Source organism: Protopterus annectens, chromosome 11.part0, assembly GCF_019279795.1.
Source record: "Protopterus annectens isolate FY-2018-M chromosome 11.part0, PAN1.0, whole genome shotgun sequence".
In the NCBI taxonomy this organism is placed as follows: Eukaryota; Metazoa; Chordata; order Ceratodontiformes; family Protopteridae; genus Protopterus; species Protopterus annectens.
The window spans coordinates 1,355,744,750-1,355,769,512 of record NC_056745.1 but is presented as its reverse complement, the minus strand read 5'-3'; the positions used below and the strand labels follow the sequence as shown (position 1 = coordinate 1,355,769,512).

Sequence of the window (24,763 nt, the reverse complement as noted above, 5' to 3'; positions counted from 1 at the left end):
AGGATTACGATAAAAGGTAGGTAAGTGTATGGCCTGATTCAAAGCTACCCTGGATATCACTTTTGGCATAAAGGACGGATTGGTTCGTAAGGAAACTCTGTCCTGATGGAAGATGATAAAAGGCTGCACAGCCATGAGAGCTTGTAGTTCTGAAACTCTACGAGCTGAGGTAATAGCCAGAAGGAAAGCTGTTTTTCAGGACAAATATTGCAACTCTGATAAGGAAGCTGGCTCAAAGGGAGGCAAGGTCAGTTTTTCCAGAATGAAATTGAGATCCCAAGCAGGTATTGGTTGTTTCCTTGGGGGTTTTAGATTCTTAACCCCTCTGAGGAACTGTCTTAAGAGAGGGTGAGAGAATAAGGGTGGATCAGTGTTGTATTCTGCAGAAATGGCTGAGGCATGGATTTTGATGGAGGAGAATGAAAGTCCACTGCTTAGCAGCTCAGCTAGATACTGTAGTATTTGAGGTAGATTCAGTTTTCCAGGATCCTGGCCCTTTTTCTCATTCCAGAGACAAAACCGTTTCCATTTTGCAGAGTAAGCTTTTCTAGTTGACGGCCTTCTGGCCTCCAAAATGACATCCTGCACCTCCTTGGAGAGTAGGGTCTGCTGTGATGCTAAGGAATCTTCCATGCGGCTAGATTGAGTGTTTTTAGCTGGCTGTGAAGAGTTTTGAAGCTGTGCTGAGTCAGGAGAAGAGGCAGGGTCCGTGGTGGGGAATGCGTCAGGCTCCTCAGGAGTGGGTACCAGTGTTGTCTTGGCCAGTCTGGAGCAATGAGAATCATCTTTGGTCTGTCTGCTCTGGTTTTCAATAGAACTTTGGGCAGCAGAAGAAGAGGTGGGAAGGCATAAACTGTCATTGATGTCCAACTGAAAGAGAGAGCGTCCACTCTCCAGGCCTTTGGGTGGAAAATCCTTGAGCAGAATTTTGTCAATTGGTGATTTATGTGGGAGGCAGAGAGATCTATGTCTGGCCTTCCCCATGCTTGTATTATCTCTGTAAAAACTTTTGGATGCAACTACCATTCATGTGGATCTGTCATATTTCTGCTTAGGTTGTCTGCCAGCGTGTTTTCCTTGCCTGGCAAGTACTGTGCTTGTAGTTCGATTTGTAAGTCCATGGCCATGTTCCAAAGTGACATGGCCAGTCTGCATAGGGGGTATGAATGTGTTCCTCCCTGTTTGTTTATGTACCACATAACTGTGGTGTTGTCCGTTCTTATCAATAGTTGACCTGGTTGCAGAAGGTCTTTGAAAGCTATAATAGCATTTATTACTGCTAGCATTTCCTTTTGATTGATGTGAAGGTGCTTTTCTTTTTGGGACCATTTGCCCTGAATGCACTGATGTGTCATGTGCACCCCCCCAGGCGTAGTCCGAGGCGTCTGTTGTGATGACTTGATTTGCTTGAGGCTTGCTGAATGGAAGACCTGTGTTTGTTTGGCATGCTTGAGCCCACCACAGAAATTCCCTTTGAAGACATGGAATTAGTGGTATTATTGCTTCCAAACTGTGGCTGTGTTGAGACCATTGGTTTTTCAGGTACCATTGAAGTTTCCTCATATGCAGCTTTGCACATGGGATTAGTAAGATGCAAGATGCCATGAATCCCAGAGCCTGCAGGATTTTCCTTGCAGTTAGCCTGGTGCAATTTGCTGGTGCTCTGAAGTATTGAGTTAGTTGCCCCTGCTTCACTGGCGTGAGGTAGGCCATCTGGGTGTTTATGTCCAAGTTGGCACCCAGGAAAATTATCTTCCGAGAGGGTATTAGTCTTGATTTCTTTTTGTTGATTGTGTATCCCAGAGAGTTCAACAACATTATTACATAAGCCAGATGTTTCAGAAGAATGTGCTTGCTGTCCGCTTGGATCAGGCAGTCGTCCAAATAGGGGTATATTTGTATCCCTTGAAGTCTGCAGTAGGCAATTACTGATGCCAGGCATTTCGTGAATACTCTGGGCGCAGTAGATAAGCCAAAGGGCAATGCAGAGAATTGATAATGGGTTGAACCTGCAAGAAATCTGAGGTATCTTCTGCAATTTTGTCTGATTGGGACATGCAGGTATGCCTCCTTGAGGTCCAATGTTACCAGCCAAGACTCCTTGCCCAGCATGGGAAGAAGCTGCTGCAGAGTGAGCATCTTGAATTTTGGTACGAGTAGAAAAGTGTTTAGGATGGATAGGTCCAAAATAGGTCTCCAATCTTTTCCCTTCCTTGGTACCAGGAATAGTCTGGAATAAAAACCTTGACCTTGTTTGTGCGTAGGTACCTCTTGAATAGCTTTCATGTCTATGAAATCTGCAATTTGCATTTGTGCCTCTGCCCTTTGATTGTGTGGCAGGTTTGGCATGCCTCTCATTTTTGGAAGGGTGTGAAAATGGAATCTGTAGCCTCTGTTTATAATGTCCAGGATCCATTTGTCTTTTGTGACAATATGCCAATTTTTTGAAAATAATGCCAGTTTTCCTCCTAAGGGTGCTGCCATTTGAGTCTTGCTTGGCATGCAAAGGGGAAGTCATTGGGCTTGCTTTCTGAATGGTTGCGAGTTATCCTCACCACCTCTTTGTGTAGGAGCTTGCCATTGTCTGCCTCTAAACGATCCTTGAGATTGTCCTCTGGCCCTCGGGCGCCTGTATCTACCTCTTTGGGGTCTGTCCGTGGCTGGAAAGGACCAATTTTTGGAAGGCCAATTTCTACTGAAACGTGGGAGTTGTACCTGTAGAAAATCTTTCACAGTTTGCATTGATTTAGCCTTTTCCTCCATTTTCCTTAATACCTCCTCAGCATTAGCACCAAATAATACATCCTTTTGTAGAGGGGCATCTAGCAATTTTGCTTTGACATGATCTGGCAAGGTTTGTTCCTTGAGCCAGGCATGTCTACGTATGACTGATCCTGTAACAGCAGCTCTACATGAGGCCTCTAGAGCATCAAAACCACATTGTAAGGTATGCTTACCCACTTGTTCTGCACTATGCATCAAATCCTGCAACTCCTTCAAGTCTGGTTGTTCAGGTTATGACATTTTACTTTTCAACTGTGATAACAAAAACTGTTGGTATTTTAGCATATGGAACTGACAGTTTAATGCCCTCATGGTTAAGGTAGCCGAGGTATGTACCTTTTTTCCCCACCTTTCTAAGGATCTGGAATCTCTCTCGGAAGGTAATGGATTTTTAGCAGTGGAGGCCTTAATTCCCTTGGGGCCCTGAGAGATGGTTTCTGGGTCAGCAGCATGGCTTTTGTATAGAAATTGGTGTGAGTCAGGAACCCTGTAGTACCTGTCAGGCTTAACTGGTGCTGGAGGTAGAGAATCCGGGTTAAGGCAGGCCTCCGAGTAGACATCATCTAGGATGTCCAAGACAGGAGGTATAGCCAGAGGCCTGTGCTGAGGTAGCAAGAGAAATTCCCTTAGTCTTTTCTTGGAATCTGAATAATCTTGGCCTTCCCCAGTGGAAGTGTTCCCTTAAGGTATGCAAAGTTTCCCCAAATGAGTAATCCTCTGGGGGGGATACAGAAGGAATGGACTCCTCTGTATCAGAGTATTCAAAAGGGGAGTAAGAATGTTCCTGATCATCAGAGTGCTCTGAAATAATGGAGCCCTGTTCAGAGGAGGGGGATTCTTCCTCCACTCTGGGCCTTTTGTCTGGAGGGGGTTGAGAACCCCTGATAAGAGTAATTAAATCCTCAGCCATTTTAAGCATCTGTTTTTTAGGCATTGGGCCTGGAGATGGGCCCTGAGTAGCTTGTCTCTTAGAATGCATGGCTGCTTTAGACTTAGTGAAAGCTTTGATGGAAAAAGAGGAGGAAGGTCTGAGGACACCTTGAGAGGAGGTAGACCTGTCCACATTTTGAGATTCAACGCCAAGAGTGGCTTCGGTATCTGTAGTCGGGGTGTGGGCCGAGGAGCCTGCGACCTCGGGCACAGGAGACACCACCAATTTAGTGTCGGCGGTAGTCAGGGGCTGCGTAGGCGCCTCACTGAGAACCAGACCACGAGTAGTCGGCTTTGGCGTGGTGTCGGTAGAGGCCGCGGACCTCGTGTGTCGGTCCTTATCTTTGCGCTTTTTAGACAAAACTGGAGTCGGAGTATCCGATGACATAATATAGTTAAATGTTTTGCCAAAATAATGCTGGGCGAACTCCGCCCGACGCTTAATGGTGCGTTTGTTGAATGTAGCACAAAAGCGACAGACCGAGACGTCGTGGTCTGTGCCTAAACAAGGAATACAGAGGGAATGGAAATCCTTATACGGTATTTGCTTTCCACATGAAATACAATTATTAACTTTGTCTGACATCGGTCTGAGGCAAGAAAAGATTCCCCAACGGGGTACTTAGCTTTCAAGAAGACTTTGGTTTCAAAATTTTCGTAATTTCAGGAGCTGGCCGACCAGCACTTGCGAACTGCTTCTGCTTCGGGCACCGCGCGGCAAGAAAGACTGAAGAAAATGGCGTCGGCTGGTTCCTTTATACCCCTGTCGCACTGACGTCAGGGAAGAAGCGACGACAACCGACGCCGGACCTAGACTTTGGAATTCGGCCGACCGAGGACCCGCCTGACGGCAGGAGAACCCATCTGTTATGACTGCAGCTGTATGCACGATGAACATCTTTGATATTCAATAACAATACTGCGGCTGTCCTAGAAAAACACACAATCCATATGCAGCATGTAGAATAAGACAGGGAAATATAAAAAGTGCTTTAGTACTCTTGAAAGGCAGGATGTTACTATGTTTAATAATGGGTGTCAATTGAACTTGATGGGATGACAGAATAAAATATTTACTGAATTGCTGGTAAAGGGAAATTTTACCCAAATGTCATTTTTATCATCAAATAATTCTACCTCCCTTTAATTCAATCTAAAGTGAGCTGCTTACAAAACAAACATGATTTAAATATGGCCCTTTGTATTTTCTGCACACCATTTTGTGGACTCCTGCACTACAACTTTTTGGAATTTGTTATGTCGCTTGTGAAATCATGTACTCAGTTTGAATAATGAAGGGATAGCTACAGCACAGACTTTTACTACCTTCAGAAAAAAAGTAATTAGGCAGACCACTGAGTTTAGACAGTTGTCAATAAAGCTTTAAACCTGGGTAGTGACTGCAATCAGTTTTTGTAAGTTAAACTTTGATACAGGACGCAAATCAAGTCTTTTAGAAGCTTTAGTCAAGGATAACCAGTGTGCGTGTTTTTTGGTCACAGACGGCAAATGTTCACATCTCAGATAGAAAAATATGGTTTGAAACTTCAATTCTTAGACTGAACAAAAGCACTACATCGACTACTCTTGAGAGTTCAACAATCACACGCGCTTTAAATTCTGTATAAGAAATGACCACTAGCAAAAAATCAGAGCATACACATCATTTCAAAAGACAAACTGACACTCCTGCCAGATAAGATCATATAAGGAGAAAATCAAGTACAATGTTAATTCAGTAGAGACGCAGAGCCATAGCATATTCTCTGTTCCAAAACAATTACATCAGGGAGACAAAAGCATTGACTGTAAAATGAAATCAGTTCAGCATGGCAGCTCCTATAAAACATTTTTGAAGGGGGTATACCAAATTAGAAAATATTAAGAATTATATAAGGAAATTAGTACTGAAAAAACATCAACATATAATGAAAGTTACTTTTATCAGTTTTGGAGTAGTGTCCATTAAAGACAACGAAGGAAAATAGGAGTACAAAATAAAACTGGTATAATACCTGAATAGTGGTAACACTGACGACAAAATAAAAAAAAAAACACTGAAGTGTGTAAGAAAAGCTGCAAAACACTTTAGTGTACCAGAAAGCTTTTATTACATGCTATTCTCTAAAAACTTCTTCAGAACATGTAATACATTATAAATACCATTACATATTTAAACATCACAGTTATCCAATCACTTTAAAAACTCAATTAACTGCACAGTTAAAACAATAATTTGCTAAAATTTAACCCTTTTATGGATGGCAAGTCTGTGATCATTAAGAAAACACTTAACATTGACTTTCATTTAATCCAGGTAGCTGGGAGCACCTTACTTAATTTTCTATTCTGTTTCTTTTTGTTTAATATGATTTTTACAGTTGCCTCCTCTCTTATTCATAGGAATGTGTTCTAGGACAGTAAAAAAAATTGTTATATCTTTCACAACTCTTCACATACCTATAAAGAGTATTATTACTGTCCTTAACTTTGATTCTTTTACCCAAGTTCCTAGTGGTCATACCTATATAATAACATGAACATCCTGTACATTAGGCAATATAATGTAATGTCGAATGAAAACTAAACCTCCCTGGTACTTCAACTGTATAATGTATGCGCTCTAAACATATGTAAGGCTCTTCATATATAAATCTGCATGCAGTACAAGAACTGCACTTAAAAGTACCTAAACTTTTATTAGTATAAGATGAAGAAATTTTTGTAATTTCATTTTGTAATAAATGTTTTAAACTAAAATTCCTTTTATAAACAAAAGGACAACTCCCTAGAAAAAATTACCAACTCCCTACTATCTTCAATAATTTTCCAATTATTGGAAATTATATTCCTGATAAAACTATCAGCAGACATATCTATAGCACGAGGTATGAAATTAGAATTTTGTACAAATGTTTCTACTGTAGTTTCTTTCTTCTTAAACCCTTTTATTAAGATTATTGTGACGTTTAAATGTGTTTTCAATGGCATTTTTAATGTATTACATATTCCGAAGAAGTCTTTTGACAAAAGCATGTATTAAAAGGTTTTTGGTATGCTAAAGTGCTTTGCAGCTTGTTTCTTATACAGTTCAGTGTTTTTTAATTTTAAAATATGAGCACAGTTCATAAAGATCGTATGCATACATTTAGGGGGGAGTTTATCAGCCTTTGGCTTAACAAAATAAACATTTTAGCTCTTATAAGGCTAAAAGTCAGTGGGTAAGATGAAGGATTAAACTAAAAGAAAGACCAAGTCATTATTCACATAATGGATAAGTTAACTTCCTCATTATATGCACGTTCTGCTAAGAAACTAATAGCATTATGTGGATTACTAAATTTAGGGGAAAAAAGACACACACTGAGGAAACTTGAATTTTTACAGTTACATTGACTTAGCCCTTTATTAAACATCTAGAGTATCAATGTACTGCTAGCAGCTACTACTGGAAAGTGCAACAGTCATGAGGATGGAAGTTTAAGAGTAAATAAAATGTCTTTATACAGACAATGTCATTAATTTCTCAAGGAGCACATACCTTTACTACAGGAAAGGATGATGGCAAAAAATTATGAAAAAGAACCGAACACCCTTTATTACAGGTGATGAGGTATCTTTCTCAAGCAAAAAAGACACAGATGTCTTGTTTTTCTAGATTATATTCAAAAATTCCGAAAGTGCGGCCACGGTGGTGCAGCGGTTAGCATTGCCACCTCACAGCAAGAGGTTCTCCGGTTCGATCCTTGGCTGGGGTACCTTCTGTGCGGAGTCTGCATGTCCTCCCTGTGGTCGCGTGGGTTTCCTCCGAGTGCTCCGGTTTCCTCCCACATCCTAAAGACATGCTGTAGGTGGATTGGACACACTACATTGGCCCTAGGTGCGTGTGCGCCTTCTGTGGAAGGTTGGGCACCGGGCTGGCAACTCAACACTGTAAAACTCCACTGCCAATCATGAGCAGACAGTGATCCACTGTAGCGACCCCTAACCTGGAAAAGCCGAAAGAAGCAGATATTCAAAAATTATGAAAAAACACGAGTTTTAAATTAAACAAAAAATCCCACTTTCAGGGTACTTTGCAGCTAACTACTTCATCACAGACGTTTAAAAAATAAATGAACACATCATCTAGAATTGAGATATGCTTTCTCACTACCCCTTCTTCTCTTCTTACATGGTAACATGCCACAGGTTGCCAACACATGGCATGTTACTGTTAAGAGGTAAGCTCGACATCTGCCAATCACAGCAACTGAAGTTGGTGCTTACACAGTGACCTATACTCATCTTACTAAGATTAAAGATGGCAGCATATTTTCTGATGTTTAAGGACATTTCCCTCTTCCATGTACCAGACATATCTGTGGGTAGTGATGGTTACGGTATATACTGCAACAGCAACTAGTGATGGAATTTTTTTACAGTGATCACGTTGGGGAAATGGGTTATGGGTATGACATCAGCAAGATGAAACATTACACTGGGACCATTAGTCTCATGTTGATCAAAATCAAAAAGCTGACATGGAGGGGTGGGGGTTAACCTGATCACAGCTAAATGATTATCAATTTGGCTTGGCAGGCCAACAAGTGCATGTGTAGGACAGCAGCAAGTTGAAATAAACTGCCATGGCCATAATATCATTCATTTAACATGCGTTTCACATCTGAGCGGCAAAAATTTCATGAATGGGATTTGGGGTAAGTAGACAGCATGTCCAAGAAAAAGACGAGTACAAGATCAATGCTAAATGACTGGTGATACTGCATGTGTCTAGGAAGGCAAGTGAACTTGTCTGACAAAAAAAAAAAAGAAAGAAAAATTACTATGGCCATTACATCTTTCACTTTCATCAAAATTAAACCAGTTCGTGGGCAAACGGTGAGAAAGTGGTCATATTCCAGGAGTAAGAAAGTAGGTTGTGTAGAAAAGCAAATGGTAATTACATGATCACGGTTAATGATCATCAATATGGCTAGACAAGTAAGGGCTATATATATACATATATATATATATATATATATATATATATATATATATATATATATATATATATATATATATACACACATATATATACACATATATATATATACATATTTACATACACACACACACACATAATATATATATATATATATATACACACACACACACACACACACACACACACACACACACACACGTCTGTCAGCTGCTGGGTGAACTGCATTACTTAGGCCATTATTTCATTCACTTTCAACAGTCAAACATCAGATGTATAACACAGAGAAGAGATATATTTGGGGGGGGGGGGTGAAATAGGTTGCGTATGAAAGCAAAGGGCAGGTACATAATCAATGTTAAATGATCAATGGTACGACTTGCTGGGGGTAAAGAAGGTATCCAACAGCAACAACATTAAGGAAATTTTGGCTACAGTAATGCAGTTAATCTTAGGTTTTGATCACAGTGAAAATGCAAACTGCTAAGCCACAGATACCGCTTCACTCATTCAAATGCTCTAAAAAAGTAGTAAATGTTCTCTTTCTCTGGAACATCATTTGCTTTACATGAGTTTTTATTTGGTCTTCTTTTTACATATACCTTCTAATTTCCATAAACTCATTTTTGTTATTCAGCACACCACTGCACCTTGGCTTCCCTTATTTGACTCACAGTTCTTCAAATTCCGTATTTTCTACCATATTCCTGTGAACCATTCTCTTTCTTATTACTACCTGTACACTCCTGCAACTTTTGAGGCCTTCAACTCTGCATTCATCTACTGGCAATGACTTTTCCTACATTCTTTAATTTTTATTTTAAATTTAGCATTTGTATAACTGCCATGCACTCTGGCAATTTTTGGTCTCATTTACTCACTGCTTTTATTCTGTAGCACATCTAGCTCTATTTTTGGGTCTATGACACAGCACTGAAAAGGCCTTTCATCAAATGGCTCAATAATTGAAAACTGACACCCCCTGCTAAATATATATATATATATATATATATATATATACCAACTCCGAGATCACACTACAGTGAGGAAAGGGCAAATTTTCTGATCTTCACTATACCGCGATCTCACAAAAGTGACTTCTATTAATGCAATTTTTGATTATAAAGTCATTCAATGAAAGGCCTTTTCGATGCCGTGTCATAGACCCGTATTTTTAACAGATTCCAAAATGCTGTGATGTTGTTACTCTTTAAAGTATCCCCTGACTTATTCCGTCTATAATTATATGCATTGACATTTTTTTTATAAATTTGTCTCATGACTTATTTCCAGGCCTATTTGCATTTGGGTTGATATATTGTAGCCCAAACACTGAATATACAGTTTTGCTCTTTTGTGATGATGTGATTACAGCAGAATGTTGTGCAGCATATTATCACATTTAATGTGGTAAGTGGGAGGTACCTGCATCTCCAATGCATCTACCTAGTCAACATATTAAAAATGCACCATCAATCAATGCAACAAAATGTACCACAACAGAAGCATTAATGAAAAAGAACTTCCTTACCCATTCCAGAGTCTTTCTTCGTGCCATCTGATATAATTTCAACATGGTCTCTATCCACATCATAACTGAAGAAATCATTTAAGTAAGTCTTAGATCGCTGTCCCCCAAATACATACAGGCAGCGGTTTTTCTAAGGTGAAGAGTACAAGAAAAACACAAAGTTTAAATTAGCTCTGATGAAACAAATTCAGTAAAAAGTAGCAACTAATACTGCAAGAAAATTTTTTTACAATGCATTTCCTTCCAAAAAGTTTACTTACAACCATAGACTAGTTATTTAAGAGTGATTAAATATATGCAAATATTAAGCCTTTCAGATTATCTTGCAGAATCCAAGAAGATTGTGGTTTCCTTAACTCCACTGTCTCTACTTTAACTATTGACTTGGGATCGTGGAAATATGAAAAGAAAATATTAGCTCTCATTCGGGGCTCAAGCCCAAGACCTTTAGCATTCTATGCTGGTGTCACCATCAACAGACATAAAAGAACATCTGGTCAGATAGGTACTGAGTATTCCCTTAAATGTCCTTTTTTACTTTCAGCTAGAAATTCCCTAGATGAAGGTCAAAATATATGTACAAGAAAAACCCAGCCAAGCTAGAATTTTCACTGTGCAATACTTTTGGCTTTATTGGCCTGAATGTCACCATAAAAACTTAAAAAGTAAAACGTTATGGACATTCAGAAGCCATGTAGCCGATATAATTGATGCCCTTAAGGGGTCATTTGCATATATCTCACGAGCCTCCATTACAGGTGGTTTAAAGTATAACATAGTGAAAAGTCTAGCTTGGTATTTTTTTGCAGTTTTTACTGAATTATTTGTCTGTGTAATCATTTTACCCTTTGGATCTCACACACACACACACACACACACACACACACACACACACACACACACACACACACACACTGCAGAGAAAGCCTTCTGGTTAGACACTATTAGAATCATGGAAATATGAAAGGAAAATATTAGCATTTGGGACTTGAACTCAAGACCTCTAGCATTTGATACTGGTGTTACTGCCGCTGGACAAAGAGCATTTGGAAGCATCTATGCAGCATTCCACAGTCTACTCTGTTAAGGAACACCTCTCCTTTGTTATCCTACATTCCATATCCTTCCCTCTTTAGAATCTTCTCAAGCACTGTAGTTATTTCAGCTTTTCCCATTCTTTGAAGATGCTCCTTTTTCCTTATTTGTCCATTTAAGGTACTAACAGATCTCAATTCTGACTTCTAGAAACTATAAAACTGTTGCCATTCATGTAGCTGGCAATGCTGTCTTTGTACCAATTTTGTGGTTCTTCTTTAGGTTCTCCAGCTTCTTTCAAAATTGATGCTCCAGACAGAATTACTGTCTGTTGTGGGGAGTGCACCTTTTTACCTCTATTCCTTACAGAGCTCAAAAGCCTGCTGACTCACCTATTTTTATGCACTGCATATATTTAGATTTTTAAGATACAGCAAGAATGTTACATGGCTTAATGTCCAGCAGAACCTCTCCCTCGACTATGCATGCCTTCTTCAGGTTCCAAATCTAAAGAATGCAACATAATACTTCTTTGAACTGCATTCTACTGAAAATCATCTCATCCATGAAGTGATACACCTTATCAGAGTCTCTCTACACTACTGCTTATGAAGGCACTAAAAAGGTTCAAGCCACATAGTAATTACAGAAACAATTGCATTATTAAAGCTTAATTTCTAGGCTGACCTTCACTATTTTCTGTCTTACTGCTTAAAGAAGCATTAAATCTGACAGTGCAAAAAAATCCTTGGACAATCCAGTTTGCTCATTTTCCTTCCAGATAAAAAGTGCAATTCCAAGAAGATGAACACCCCTTTCGTACCACTGAACAAAACTGCTTTATATAGGCTCTAAAGCTCTTTAAATTTTACTTCCACTTTAAGACACAAGTCTCTTTAGGGAAAGCATTTATAACCTTCTCTGTGAACTAAGATTTCCTTGTATTGGTCATAAATCATTCCTTATTATCTTTGAATTACATCCTCTTGCTCTTCTAACTGCAACTTTTATACAGTCTACACAAACTACTATAGTCTATACTAATCCCTTGTTAAAGATGGCACTGGAGGTAGCACCTGCACAATAACTCTTTCTCATTAAGAAAGTCTAATCTGACTTATGACCAACTTCACTTCATTTATTGGCTTACTATATGGGAAACATTAACCACCTTGTGAAGCTCTGCTGGAGCACAGAAGTGGTGTGATACCTTTTAATGAACCAACGCAGATTCAGCTACACATTCAAGATTCTGGACAAAAAGGAACTCTTCAGCAGGAATTAAGTTGATGCTATTGCAGTAACTTAATATCTACTTATGCCTAGAAGGAAGAATGAATCTCAATTCCTCCCCATGGGCTAAGGCAGACACCATTAGCGTGTGCAAAAATGTAGCTTAGATTCTTGCAACTGTGACAGATACCTTTAACAGAAACATTAACATCTTGTCATTTATTTGAGTCAATAGTTTTCTCTTTTGCCTGTGCAATCTGCTATGAAGGTTACGATTTCTCCTTTTCTGGGCAGAATTGAGTGTACTCTCACCTCTGTGCTCCAGTGTTTCTGTCAATGGAGTGGACCAGCATAATATTTCAGTCCCTTTTTTGTTAGCAGGCATCAATGTAGCTCACACCTACAGTCTTGCCTTATCATTTATCCTTGTCAATAGCGTCCAGGCAAGACCTGTAATACTATACATTCTTATCATATCAGTTGTTCTAAGAAGTTACACCTATGTTGTTATTACCAATCAGTTCAACTGTTATATTCAGGACTAAAGTTCATCCTTGTTATTCTACCAGACTGCCACACACACATACTCACAGACTAAGCTAGTCTCAGTTTACTGTCCTTCACTACCATTACTGTGGCACTTATTTTAATTCATCTTTTCTGTATATGATGTATCCTCATTCTGCTTATGCAGTGTTTTACTAGATTACCTCTGCTTACACTAGTTCTGTCATTTACATGGATCTTCAGTGTGCTCATTTGTACTACATACTGTAAACTATCAGCTGTGTGAAGCTTTTCGACCCATTTTCCTGATGGAACTGGATCTCAACTCAGCTGGATAATCTAGTTAACAAAAACTACATGATAAAGCTCATCCTTTGTCCGCCAGCATAGCGATCGCTAACCCAATATGGAAGGTTCTTGACCTTAGGTATAGCAGATACAGTCTTAAAGATTTATGAAGAGAAGAATCCTTGATCAGTCCCTATGGCTACATAGAATCCATGCCAAAAAAAAAAAATCAGGGTGGAAGGGACTGAAATGACCACACCAGAACCAGAAATCTGGGAAGAAAGGAAATAAAAAGCTGCTCAGACTTGTGAATGGCCTTAGTCTTATCTCAATTATATGTATATTGCCTACACAAATCCAAGGTTTGAAGAACATTCTCACTAGCAGACTGCGGAGATGAAAATAAGGAGAGCAAATGAATAGACTGATTAAAAAACAATTAATTAACCACCTTGAGCATAAAAGAAGCTTTAGTACAGAGACACACCTTGCCATATGAAAAACTATACAAGGAGAAACAGCCAGGAGTGTAAATACTCTCTTAGAACGGCTAAAAGAATAGTCTTCCATGCACAATGTTACAAGGAAGCTGAAGCTGCAAGCTCAAAAGGAGACCAAGTCAATTTTTCAAGAACAAGATTAAGGTCCCAGGAAAGTGGAATAGGCTTCTTAGGAGGCCTGATATGAAGGACGCCTTTAAGTAATTACTTGACTTCAAATCTAGAGGCCAGAGGAGGAGTTAACAGCAGACAAGCAAAAATAGCTGAGAGGTGAGCTTTAACAGAAAAAATATGCTAACTCAGCGTAGAGCAATTCAAACAAATAAGAGAACCACAGAGATTCTCCACAGAAAGTGGATCCTGGTTATGAGCAAGGTACCAAACAGAAAATCTTTTCCATTTAGACGTATAGGATTTCCTGGTGGGTTTCCTAGCCTCCTGCAGAACCCTAAGCACATCCTCAGAAAAAAAATGCTTAAAAGGGAACAAAACTCTATCACCCACAGTGTCAGATGAACAGTGGACAAGTAAGGATGGATGAGAGACCCCTTATACTGTGTGAGTAGGTCCACTCTGTGAGGTAACTTGTGGTGTACTGCCCTTGGCTAGGTGCAGAAGAAGAGGGAACCAATGTTGTCTGAGCCAAAACGGAGTCACCAACAAGATTTTTGGGGGGTCCTGCTCTTGAGCAGGACCATCGGAGTCAGAGAAAGGGAAGAAAAGATCTAGAGAAACATTCCCTTCCAGGAAAAAGATAGGGCATCCACCTTCCAAGCCAGGGGACGTGGGACTCTAGTGCAAAAAAGGGGAAGTGGTCTGTTCAGAGGAGAAACAAGAAGATCTAGCTGAGGAGTAACCCACTGATGGACAATATCCACAAACACATCTGTGTGAAGCATTAATTTGTGAGCCTGTGTTTTGGACCTGCTCAAGTCTGACACTATATTTTGCTCTGAAGGAATGTATACAGCCTGAAGAGTCACTTGATACTCGACAGCTAGATCCCAAACTTGAACAGCCAGTCTGCCTGGGAGGTAAGACCATGTCCCCCACTCCCTTGCTTGTTGATGTAAAACATCACTGTAGTGTTGCCAACAAAGATTTTGAGAGGCACTGAATGAAAAGGGAATGAAAGGTCTGAAGGGGGAAAAGGAGAGCGCTCTCATCTCCTTGATACTGATGTGGTCTACTTCTAATGAGGGAGCCAGAGACCATGGATCTTGAAAGGACTGAAAGAGGCTCCATTACCCTGTGTCTGAGGCATTCAAGAAAAGCTCCCGAGAGGGGACTGGGGGCTGAAAAGGAAGTCCCGACTTGACATACAGCTGATGAATCCACCAGTGAAGCTTGAACTTGAGGCACAGAAGAAGAGGGACTTGAAAATCTGCAGGATGACAGTGCTGGAACCATACTGACTTTAGGAACTACTTGTTTTCTCACAAGAAGCCTGGCTAGAGGTAGCACTGGAATGATGAAAACCATGAATGCTAGTACCCTTAGAAGCTCCTTGGCTGTAACTAAAACCCAAGGAAGAAGGGACTGAAAAAAGGTGAGCAGAGAAAAAGCCTTGGGAGGAGGCAGGGAAGCCAGCATTAGGATGGTCTGGAGCTTGCAACAGAGAAACACAGGATCCTGAGAAGGAACCAGGACTAATTTCTGGAAGTTTACATTAAACCCCAGGCTCTGCAAGAGACAAACAGTATACTGGAGGTGTTGAAGCCAGGTCTCAGGGTAGGAAGTCTGAAGGTAGGTCATCCAGATAAGGAAAGATTTGAACCACTCTCATCCTGCAGAAACAATCACAGGAGCAAGGCATTTGGTAAAAACTCTTAGGGCAGTAGAAAGGCCAAAGCAGACAACTGAAAATTAAAGAAAGCGAGAAATGCAAAGACCTTCTGAAAAGGGGATGAATTGGGATGGGAAGATATGCATCCTTGAGATCCAGGGAGAACAGGAAACACTGTGAAAGAAGAAAAGTACAGTTGTGTACACTTACAATAAATGTAGATGCTCAAGTGTATTCACTGTTGCAGTCATCACATTTGGGTTATCTGCCTGCAGGTAGCCTTCAGCCGGCCTGAATACCAGAGTCTTCGGATTTCTGCATCGGATTCTGTCGCTTCTCCCATGACGTCAGGGGTATAAAACATGCAGCCGACACCATTACATCAGTTTTCTTTTTTGCCCCAGATGTCTGGTGCCCCACAATAGGAAGCAATTATATGGTATGGAACACCCCCAGCAAAAAGCAAATACACATGATATAATATATTCCAAATAAGAAGGACAGGTAGAGCCAAGGGAAGTCAGGGGGCTGGAGGGAGGGTAACCAGGACTGCAACAGTGAATACACTTGAACATCTACATTTATGGTAAGTGTACACAACTGTACTATGTTCTTCATGTTTCACTGTTGCAGTCATCACATTTGGGTTGATTCCCAAAGCTAAGGAAGGGTGGAGGCAGTTAAAGAGCATTGGGGCTAGCAATAAGGCCCTGTAAGACTGCTGTGGCAAATCCAGCTCTGGATTTAGAAAAGATAGGCAGGTGGTAATGCTTAGTGAAAGTATGTACAGAGCTCCAGGTAGCAACTTCCAGGATGTCCCTGGTAGGGGCTCCTCTGAGAAATGCTGTAGAGGTAGAGGCAGCCCTGGTGGAATGTGATCTTATTCGCTGTGGGGTAGGTTTTCCATGGTGCTTGTAGCAGAAATGGATGCAATTGGCTATCCATTTGGAAATGGTTTGCTTTGAAATGACCTTCCCCTCTGCCCCTGTATGAAAACTAACTAGCAGCTGGTCAGATTTTCTGAGAGGCTTAGTTCTGTCCAAATAGAATATAAGCTGTCTGTGCACGTGCAGGGAATGCAGTATCCTTTTCCCCTTACTTTGAGGATTAGAGAAAAAAGTAGGCAAATGAATGGACTGGTTTAGAGCCACACTAGACACCACCTTGGGCATAAAGGATGGATTAGTCCTGAGGGAAACCCTGTCCGCATGGAAGTTAATGAAGGGTTCCACTGCCATGAGGGCCTGCAGTTCAGACACTCTTCTTGCTGAAGTGATGGCTAGAAGTAAGGCTGTTTTCCAAGAAAGGAATTTCAACTCTGCTGTAGCAGCTGGTTCAAAGGAGGGAAGAGTGAGTTTTTCCAATACAAAGTTAAGGTCCCAGGCTGGAGTGGGAGCTCTCCTGGTGGGCCTTACATTTTTCGCCCCTCTAAGGAATTGTTTTAGCAGGCGATGAGAAAAGAGGGGTGGCTCAGTATTATAATGTGCTGAAATGGCAGAAGCATGAATCTTAATTTGGAGAAAGATAGGCCCTTGTGAAGCATTTCTGTTAAATAATCTAGAATATGGGGCAAGCTGGGCACCGTTTTCCCCCTCCCCTGAGCCTGGCTCCAGGAACAGTATCTTTTCCACTTTACCAAATAGGATTTTCTAGTACTAGGCCTCCTTGCCTCAAGAATGACATCCAGCACCTGCTTACTGAGGGCTGCTAGGGGTGAGCTCAGGGAATTAACCAGGCTGCAAGGTTCAGGGTTTGAAGCTGAGGGTGCAGAATCTGGCCCACTTGCTGGGACAGCAGGGAAGTGGTCTGAGACAGGTGCCATGGTTGTAGCACTGTCAGACTGCGCAAAAGGGGATACCAGTGCTGGTGTGGCCAGTCTGAGTTGATCAGTATTGTCCCTGGCTTGTCCTGTTTGATCTTTAGAAGAACCTTTGAGAGGAGAGGCAGAGGGGGAAAGGCATAAATTGAGAGGCTTTCCCAGGGAAAGGACAGGGCATCCACTTTCCAAGCTTGACTGTGGGGAGTTCTGGTGCAGAATTTGTTCAATTGGTAGTGATCTCCTATTTGTTCCTCAACAGTTTGAATATTTTGGGTTCCAGTTTCCATTCGTGTGGGTCTATGAGATTTCTGCTTAAGTCGTCTGCCAGTGAATTTAGTTTGCCTGACAGGAACTGAGATTGCAGGTTCACTTGGTAGTTCAAGGCTGTGTTCCACAGAGCCATGGCTAGTCTACAGAGTGGGTAGGAATGGGTTCCCCCCTGCTTATGTACCACATAACTGTGGTGTTGTCTGTCTTTATCAATAGTTGTCCTGGAAGAATAAGGTCTTTGAAGGCTGTCAGAGCGTTCTGTATAGCTAACATTTCTTTTTGATTGAGATGCAGGTGCATCTGATTTGGGTTTCATTTGCCCTGAATGCACTGCCCTGCCATGCGAGTCCCCCATGCATAGTCTGATGCATCTACTGTTAGGGTTTGGGCGGCAGGGGGTAGAGTGAAAGGGAGTTCCTTGTTGTGGTAGCAGTCCTCTGCCCACCAAAGGAACTCTGCCCTTAGACAAGGAAAGAGAGGCATCATTGTTTCCAGGTCCTGAGAATGTTGACACCATAGACTTTTTAGATACCATTGAAGTTTCCTCATATGCAGTCTTGCATATGGAATTAACAGAATGCAAGAGGCCATGAATCCCAGGGCTCGCAGGATTTTCCTTGCAGATAGCTGGGTTTTTGTGGTCAGTAGGCTGAAGTAGGTTGTCAAATAAACTTGCTTCCCTGGAGTGAGGAATGCCATCTGGGAAGTTGTGTTCAAGCTTGCTCCCAGGAATACAATCTGTTGGCAGGGTACTAGGTGTGATTTCTTCTCGTTGATGGTGTACCCCCACTGAGGTTAGAAGTCTCTCTACAAATGCCAGGTGTTGTAATAGCAAGTCCTGACTTCCTGCCTGAATCAGGCAATTATTCAAGTATGGGTAAATCTGAATATTTCTCTGCCTGCAAAATGCAATGGCTGGAGCTAGGCACTTTGTGAATACCCTGGGCACAGTAGATAAGCCAAAGGGAAGTGCAGAGAACTTGTAGTGCATGGAACCCACCCTGAAATGTAGGTATTGTCTGCAGGATTCCCTTATTGGGATGTGCAGGTAAGCTTCTTTCAAGTCTAGGGTTGCTAGCCAGGCATCCTTGGCTAGCATAGGAAGAAGCTGTTGAAGAGTTAGCATTTTGAATTTTGGAACCACCAGTAAGGTGTTGAGAATAGACAGGTCCAGGACAGGACGCCAGGAGTTTTCTTTTTGGGAACCAGGAACAGTCTTGACTAAAAACCTTGTCCCCTTTGTTCTGCTGGGACAGGTTGAATAGCCCGGATACCGAGGAGAGAGAGAACTTGCTTTTGGGCCACTGCCCACTGATTTGGAGGGAGGTCTGGCCATCCACTTGGGGTTGGGTAGTGAGTGGAAGTGGAATCTGTATCCTAGGGAAACTGCTTAAAACCCATTTGTCCTGGATAATGAGTTCCCAGTTTTTTGCATACAGGGCGAGCTTTCCTCCTAAGGGAGCAAGTAGTTGAGCAGGGCTTGGAAGAGCTAATGATAAGTCATTGTGCCATTTTTCCATAGGGGTGGCTTACTACTCCCTGCTTTGGAAGTGGGAGCCCCCCACTGCTTAGATCTGTGCATAGCCCTACACGGAAGTCTTGGTAGTCTGCTGCTCCTGGGTTTGGACTGAGAAAGCCTGGAAGGGACTGGAAAAGACCAGTTCTTTGAAGGCCAATGCCTACTGAATCTAGGAGGCTGTACTTGTAAGAAATCTTTAACAGTTTGCATAGATTTAGCTTTTTTCTCCATCCTTTTGGGGAGGACTTCTGCTTTGTTGCCAAAAAGGCGGTCTTGGTTTAAGGGTGTATCCAGTAATTTAGCTTTGACGTGATCTGGCAAATTTTGTTCCTTAAGCCAAGCATGCCTTCTAAGTACAGACCCAGTGACAGCAGCCCTGCAAGATGCTTCTAAAGCATCAAAACCACATTGCAAAGTACGTTTACCAACTTGTTCAGCAGAATGCATTAACTCTTGCAAATCTTTGTGTTCAGCACAGTCAGGAATCAACGTCATTTTCTGTTTAAGTAGTCCCATAATATGCTGCTTCTTTAACATATGAAACTGGCAATTTAAAGTCCTAATGGCCAAAGTAGCAGAAGTGTATACCTTCTTACCCAATCTGTCTAAAGCTCTAGAGTCCCTATCAAAAGGGGTAGGATTTTTGGCAGAAGTAGCCTTAATGTCTTTTGGTCCTTGGGAAATGGTCTCTGGAACCGCAGTAGGATTCTTGAAGAGGAATTTGTGAGAGTCAAGTACTCTATAGTACCTGTCAGGTTTCCTGGGAGCTGGAGGCAAAGTGTCTGGGGTAAGGCTGGATTCCAAGAAGACATCATCTACAATCTCCAGAACAGTAGGGATAGCTAAAGGCCTGTGCTGAGGCAGGAGTAAAAATTCCCCAAGTCTCTTTTTGGACTCAGAATAGTCCTGGCTTTCCCAGCGGAAGTGCTCTCTAAGGGTATGCAAGCTTTCACCAAAAGAAAGATCTTCTGGAGGGGAAGCAGAGGGAATGGAATCCTCTGCATTAGAATCCTCATAAGTAGATAAGGGTAAATCCTGGTAGTCAGAAGGAGTAGAGATATCAGATTCCTGATCAGAAGAATCAGAAAGAAAATCTGTTCTAGGTCTCTTAGAGGGGGAAGGCTGGCTTCCCCTAATTAAAGTAATAAGGTCTTCAGCCATTCTAATCATTTGTTTTTGAGGTATATGGGCCTGAGTATGCTGCTTGGTCATCGGTTTTCTAGGCATAGTGCGAGGTTTAGGCCTGAGGAATTCGGTATTTCTAGTTTGAAATGAAGTCGTCAGTTTAATATGAAAGTTGGTAGGCCTGAATACACCCTCAGAAGCCGGTGCCTGCACAGCGGCTCCGGACCCATCCAAGATAGAGACATCAGCAGGTTCCATAGTCAAAGAAGCATCTTGCGGCATATTGGACTCCGATTGGGTCTTAGTAGAGGCCTGCGAATCTGTAGTAGTGAGTATCAGGGGCTGCAAAAGCACCTCACTGAGTACCAGCTTAATGGAAGCATCTTCTGCAGTTTTGGACCTATGCGGTCTGTCTTTATCCTTATGTTTTTTCAGAAGATCGTTAGTCGGATGGCTTAATAAAGCCATTTCGGAGTATGGAGATCAAGAACGAAAGCATTCAGCTACAAAAATAGCCAGACGACGAATAGTTTGGGCATTGAACAAGGCACAAAACCGACAGCGAGGTACGTCATGGTCTGGGCCTAAACAGGTGACGCAGTAAGAATGAAAATCTCTATGAGGTATTTGCTTTCCACAGGCAAGACAATTGTTAATTTTTTCTGATGCCGGTTGGAGCAAGAAAAAAGGATCCCCAACGGGGTACTTATCTCTTTGAAGACTTCAGGTTTGAAACTCAAACACGAAAATTTCAGGAGTCTGCCAACCAGCACTTGCAAACTGCTTCTGCTTCAGTCACCGCACGGCAAGAAAGACTGATGTAATGGCGTTGGATGCATGTTTTATACTCCTGACGATCTGACGTCATGGAAGAAGCAACAGCATCCGAAGCAGAAATCCAAAGACTGGTTTTCAGGCCGACTGAGGGCTACCTGCAGGCAGATAACCTAAATGTGATGACTGCAACAGTGAAACACCAAGAACATCAAGGCCTGAAGGGACAGCATCCAAAAGGAAGGATCTTCAGAAAGGTGTTGAGCTGAGAGAGGTCCAGAGTGGGTCTCCAGGTGCCTTCCTTCCTTGAACCAGATACATTCTAGAATAAAACCCCTTCCCGTCCTGAGAAGGGGGCAGAGCTTAAATGGTGCCTTGTGCTAAAAGGCCCCGAAGTAGGTCTGCAAAGAAAGGAAGCCATTCCTGAGTAGGACGAATGATGCCCAGAAAAAGATGAAGGGATTTCCATACCATGAAGCATCCCTGATGGATGATGGACAGACCCAGCAGTCTCAAGTGATCTGTAGGGACAGGGAAAGATGAAGAGATAAAGGAACCTGGCTCAGGAAAAGGGGAAGTAAACAGTCAAGACAGAACCTGGCTTATCTTGAAAAAGGTGGTTTCTGAGAAGTGGGAGTCTGAGTAGACTTAGTAGGAGGAACCCACTTAGAACCCTTCTTACCTTTGGGAGGCTGGAGAGGTTGGCTGCAAACAAAAGCAGATTTAGGTAGATAATTCCTCTTGGGCTCTAGAGAAAGCATCAGCTATATCACAACTACATTTAATAAAGTGGTGGGTTAAGGGCTGAGGCCTTCCATTCAGAATCAGGAAGGTCTGAGGTAGACTGGGAAGCCTGAGAAAGAAGGGCTAAAACATACCTGGTCATATGGGTCTGGTAACTGATAGCCCAAAAGGCAGAGGTGGCAGCACTATATATCTTCTTACCCAGCTGTTCCACAGCTCTACTGTTCTTGTCTGAGGGATGTAGTTTAGTAGAAGGCAAAAGCTTACAGGGATTTTTCAGAACAGCATACAGAAGGATCATCAAAAGGACATTTGTAGAAAAAAACTTATACTCATCAGGGACCTTGTAAAATCTGTCAGGTTTCTTAGTGGCTGGAAATTTACATTCTGGGACCACAGAAGCTGCTAAAATGGCAGCCAAGACTGGAGGGACATCACAGCTCTGGAAAATCCATCTGAAGGAGCTCATAATACTGCTTTTGAATGTTAGAAACCTGAAAACAGTCTCATTTAAAAAATTCCATCATACGTGAAATAGTATCCTCAAAGCAGAGTTCTTCAAAGAGGGAGTCTGGGCTAATAGCGTCCTCCTCCTCAGAGCCATAGTCCAAGGAAGAAAGTGTCTCAGAAGAATAAGCCAAAGACTCTTCTCCAGAACCCAATTCCTCTTCAAAGGAGTCCTGCTCTCAGGGCCTCTTGAGTGGAGTAGAGAACCAAGGGGGAGCACGTACAGAAACTCTTTGGGGAGGTTTGAAGGACATCAGTGCCTTAAATAACCTCTGGGTAAAACCCTGTCATTCATGCTGAGGATCTTTAGGAGCACGGAAAATATGCGTGTTTTTTTTTTTTTTTTTTTGCTGAACGTCTGCCTTAAACACCCTAGGAGGTTCAGACCCTTGTCTAGACTCAACTAACATAGTGAGAATCTCCCTCATAAACATTCAGAGTGGACTTCTGCAGAGTCTCTGAGGACATATGAGAAGTCAGATCCATGCCGACCTCCGATATGGTTGTGGCAGAGGAATCCAACTTAACAACCAGGCAACCCTCTGGGCTTTCTCTAGCCAGCCAGGGTCGGTGGGACAGCAGCCAAATCAGTCCTGACACTTTTGGCCCTTTTCTTGTTAAGTGGATGACCCTCGGGATGTGAAGATTCTGCCATAACACCATGTAACAATTTATGACTCTGATTTTCTAAGGAAATGTACAAGGTAGAGAGATGACTACGTAGGGTCCTAGGGACAAATGCTTGGCTGATGGAAAAATTTGTATGGTTGTGAGAAACACCCAAACAGAAGAGACACTGCTAATAAGGATCCTTATGGGGAATCTGCCTCCCACACTGACATTTTCCCTTTCTGGATGACATGTAAACTCACAAAACTAAAAAGGAAGAAAAGATAAAATGGGCACTTATCTGAAGCATGGCGTGGTAACCAGCACAGCAAGAGAAATCAGACCGATGATCAATGATGGCATTTGGACTGGTGGCAAAGAAGTTCTGAGATATGTACATGCATACATCACCTTTATGCCCTATGCCTCAAGTGGGAAGCATATGCGTGATGTACGTCGTCTATAAAATCCTAAGGCTTTGTTATATTGGCCGGACGTTGGGCTACCCTTGGCAGGGAATCCATTTAGTAAAGAATACTGCAACAGTGATATCATCAACTGGTCTACCCAGCCCTCAACACAACTTTCAGAGATGATACTACTAAAATACTGTGCCTTGTTCTAAGGAAAAGGGCTCCATCACATCTGCCAGCACCTGGCCACAAGAAACAAAAAGAAGGACCTAGCCTGGGATGGAGGCACCTTCATTAAAGATTAAGCGGTAGCAAGCTCAGAGAAGAGAGGACACACCAAGGAGGCGAGCTACCAAGAACAGAAATTAACCAATTCGCCTACCAATGGAGGAAAAGACCCAATGATAGACATGCAACCCTGTAAACAAGGTGTTGGGTCAACAGGAGAACATCAGTCTGACTAGTTCAAGATGGCAGTAGATGGCTGCCTAAAACAATCTTCAGTTTAACTTCCAAGTTATTTTTCTGTGCAGTCTGAATGACTAATACTTTGCCTAGTTTGCTGCAGAGCTATTGTTTGCTTTGTCATTACCTCTGCTGAAAACATTATTGGAATTTTGTATGAAACACCAGCAGTTTATATTGCCTTGGATTGGAATTTAAATTTGAAATGGTTGGAGATGCCAAAGCTGATGCTTTGAGCTGCTCCAAGCTGACTTTCCTACCTGGACATTTAAAATGGTGTTAATTTTAACAGCAAATGGAATCTAATATGATGTCATTCTAACAGTGTGTGATAAGCCTTGGTGAAAAGTACTCACACAAGAGGATTCAACTGCTTTCAGACAGAAGAGAGAACTACAGAGCCCTGGAGCATTAGCATATGATGCTGACTTGCCAGAACTTTGTCATTTTCTGTTTGGACTTCTTCAGTATTTTTTTTTTTGTTAACTAGAATACTATTATAGTACTAGATGCAACCTTTGGATTTTGATTTCTTTTAATAAATGGATTGCTCTTGTTTTCTGTTGGTAGTGCTAGCAGGTTTGCCAGCAACAATTTTATATCAGCTACCATGATGTTATCCTTTTACAAGAACTTTGTCATCCGCAGTGTGTGGTCCTTTGCTTACAGAAAACTTGAAACACTACCATTATAATATAACGATTCTTTTCTGGGAGGTTTGGATTAATGAGCTTTCATGTATGGGAAAATTTTGGAAATCTATGGCAGTGTTTCTGGACCATTCTCTAACCATTCTGTCTGACCTTAGAAACTCCTTTATATTCACCACTGATTTGGCCAATTATTTAGTATATCACCCCCTTTTGTGATGTATCTCACAAAGCAAAAACAATTAAAAAGATCCCAATGGTTCCTAGACAAAAAGACTTAAGGCCTAAAG

The 24,763-nt window shown here is 41.7% G+C and overlaps 1 protein-coding gene across 1 annotated transcript in view; it reads right to left on the bottom strand.

Moving 5' to 3' along the window:
- MKLN1 (muskelin 1) overlaps window positions 1-24,763 on the bottom strand; it is a 1,607,387-nt gene that overhangs the window by 586,706 nt on the left and 995,918 nt on the right. Inside the window, exon 11 of the mRNA XM_044087317.1 lies at window positions 10,230-10,359. Within this exon, the coding sequence (XP_043943252.1) occupies window positions 10,230-10,359 (130 nt within the window). The remainder of the gene's footprint in view (window positions 1-10,229; window positions 10,360-24,763) is intronic.